General features: G+C 40.7%; 1 protein-coding gene across 1 annotated transcript; it reads left to right on the forward strand.

Annotated features, from left to right (window-relative positions):
* The first annotated feature begins 400 nt into the window (after positions 1-400).
* LOC149562474 (cytochrome P450 750A1-like) lies at positions 401-2,433 on the forward strand. Its single transcript, XM_089825955.1, has 2 exons — positions 401-1,365; positions 1,593-2,433. The coding sequence occupies exons 1-2, from the start codon at positions 430-432 to the stop codon at positions 2,202-2,204; spliced, it is 1,548 nt and encodes a 515-aa protein (XP_089682081.1). The 5' UTR covers positions 401-429; the 3' UTR covers positions 2,205-2,433.
* Positions 2,434-2,721: the final 288 nt, after the last annotated feature.

The following is a 2,721-nucleotide window of genomic DNA, read 5'->3' on the forward strand; positions in this document are numbered from 1 at the left end:
ACTATTCTAATGGGCTCGTCATATAGAATAGTGGGACAGGGGCATCATTCTGCAAGCACCATGGCGCAGTTTTTCTAATTTTTTAAAAGATCAACATTGCATTTTGTAAAACTTTGAGAGTCAATTCTTCGGCGCGTGACATCTTTTGCATCTTAGTCTAATCTCGGGCATTGGCTTCAATTCTTCGGCGCGTGACATCAAGCAGCGGAAAACACTTGCTTCACCATCATAAAAAATGGCACAATTGTTTCAACAAAGGAGGAAGACATTTTGGGCGTCGAAGACATTTTGGGCGCTTTCCCTCTCATCGTCTTGGTCCAACAACGTGTTCTTGATCCAAATCACGTGTTCTTGATCCAAATCAGATTGTGATATATATAAAAGCAGCGCATGAAGCAGTGAAACGCACTCCTCTCATCTCCTTCCAAAATGGATTATCCCAAGTTGTTTCAAAATGCAAAAGCTCCTGAATTCACCTCCGCCATTGCTGCAATTCTGGTGGTGCTGTGGATTTTCTTCCACAGGAGGCAGAGAAAAGGTGCATCATCAAGATTGCCCCCGGGGCCAACCCCCTGGCCTATTGTGGGAAACTTGTTCCAGTTGGGAAGGCTTCCCCACCTCAATCTCTCACATTTTGCTAACAAGTATGGACCCATCTTCTCATTAAGAATGGGTTCTGTTCCAACAATTGTAGTTTCTTCTTCCGCCATGGCAAAAGTGATATTGAAAACCCAAGATTCAATCTTTGCCAGTCGACCCAAAACATCTGCGGGAAAGTACTTCGCCTATGACTACAAGGACGTGGCTTTCACATCTTATGGAGCTTACTGGAGGCAGATGAAGAAGTTGTGCATGGTGGAGTTGTTCAGTGCCAAGAGAGTAGAGTGTTTCACACCCATTCTAGAGGAGGAGCTAACTTACGCTCTGCGTTTTGTGTGGAAGGAGAGCCGTTGTGGGGAACGAGCCGTTAATCTGAGCGAGATTGTTGTGGCCGTTATAGAGGCGCACGTGTGGAGAATCCTCTCCGGCATGTCATCTGAGGAGTACCGTTTGAATGAGACCGGGAAGCAGATCAAAGAGTTGATTCTGGAGTTGTCGCACTTGGCGGGATGTCTCAACATTGGGGAGTTTATTCCATGGTTGGACTGGCTCGATTTGGGAGGAGTAAAGAGGGCCATGCGAAGGGGACAACAATCCTTCGACAAAGTTGCTTCCAAAATATTAGAGGACCACGAGGAGAGGAGGACAAAGCCTTCATTAATGCTTGACAAGAAGAAGAAAGAGGATGTCATTGATGCCCTCTTGGAGATGCAGGCCAATGACTCCATCACTATGACTGCTGAACACATCAAGGCCATGGTTTTTGTATGATGCCCCTACCCTACTAATATATAGCTTCTCTTCTTATTCGTTGCTCACTAGTTCTTGTCGATTCTCATCTTTCATATGGCTCTTTGTAAGATGTCCTTGTTCCTACTAATATAGATTCTCTCCTCATTCATTAAACCCTAACTAGTTCTTTTTTATTCTCATCTCTAGTATGGTCCTCAGAACTTTTGTAAATTTATGCATTTGAATGGTTGTGTTTTCAGGATTTTTTTGTGGGTGGAGTGGATACATCAGCCACTACATTAGGATGGGCGATGAGCTTAATAATTGGAAACCCTCGCGTGGCGAAGAAAGTGCAGGAGGAAATTGAAGGCATTGTAGGAAGAGAGAGGGCGGTAAAACGTAGTGATCTTGAAAGCATGGAATATCTTGGGTGTGTGGTTAAAGAGACATTGAGGTTGTATCCACCATCACCTTTATTACTTCCCCATGAGTCAACACAAGCTTCCACTATTGAGGGCTACTTCATTCCTGAGGGAAGTAGGATTATCATCAATGAGTGGGCTTTGGCAAGAGATCCCATTGTGTGGAAAGATCCACTAGAATTCAAACCAGAAAGATTCATGAGTAAAGATGTTGACTTTCTAAAAGACAAGGATTTTTTTGATATGGTTCCCTTTGGAGCAGGACGTCGAGGATGTCCTGGAGTTACCATGGCATTCAACACTGTTAGGCTTACCATCGCTCACTTCATGCACTGTTTTGACTGGCATGTGGACGGAGAGTTAGACATGACTGAAAAATTTGGCATCACCATGCCCAGAAAACATGATCTTCTTGCCTTTCCTACCTTGAGGTTGCCCACTTGCCCTTGATTTACTCTTCACTTCCTTTGGTATAGAATATGGTATTGTATTTAGTAAAATGAGTGTAAGGGAAATAATCTATTTCTATGTGAAACTCTTACTTTTAGTAAGCATATGTTAGAACAATAGTCTATTTCAACATGAAAATAATTACGTAGCAACCTGGTGTTGTTGTAGTAGTTATGTATGGATGTCATTAAAATGTTTATATATATCTAAAACTTCTTGCTTTGAGCCACCTATCAATTATTTCAAATTTTCTATTTTATCAATCACATTTGAAGTGCAATATATCATATAAGAATGTCTATTTAATGCATATTATAATGTTATAATTTGTGATTGTTATAGTACTTATGTTGGATGTTAGCATATCAAAAAAATTATTTTTAGTACTCCCTATGTGTATATATACATCATTGTATGTGGCAAATGTGTGTATTATAATTTACATTCCTTTTTTTGAGTCATATATCAATTATCTAAAAATTTCAATTCTAATCATTTGCATTTCAAGTGAAGCATT

The sequence above is a fragment of the Cupressus sempervirens genome, chromosome 4, assembly GCF_028749045.1.
Source record: "Cupressus sempervirens isolate cs-2001-9-10 chromosome 4, ASM2874904v1, whole genome shotgun sequence".
Classification (NCBI taxonomy): domain Eukaryota; kingdom Viridiplantae; phylum Streptophyta; class Pinopsida; order Cupressales; family Cupressaceae; genus Cupressus; species Cupressus sempervirens.

Bases quoted from the DNA above. Each gene is read 5' to 3' on its own strand.
- LOC149562474 (XM_089825955.1), top strand. From the start codon at position 430: ATGGATTATCCCAAGTTGTTTCAAAATGCAAAAGCTCCTGAATTCACC. The intron at 1,366-1,592 runs GTATGATGCCCC...TTGTGTTTTCAG, and splicing joins ACATCAAGGCCATGGTTTTT to GATTTTTTTGTGGGTGGAGT.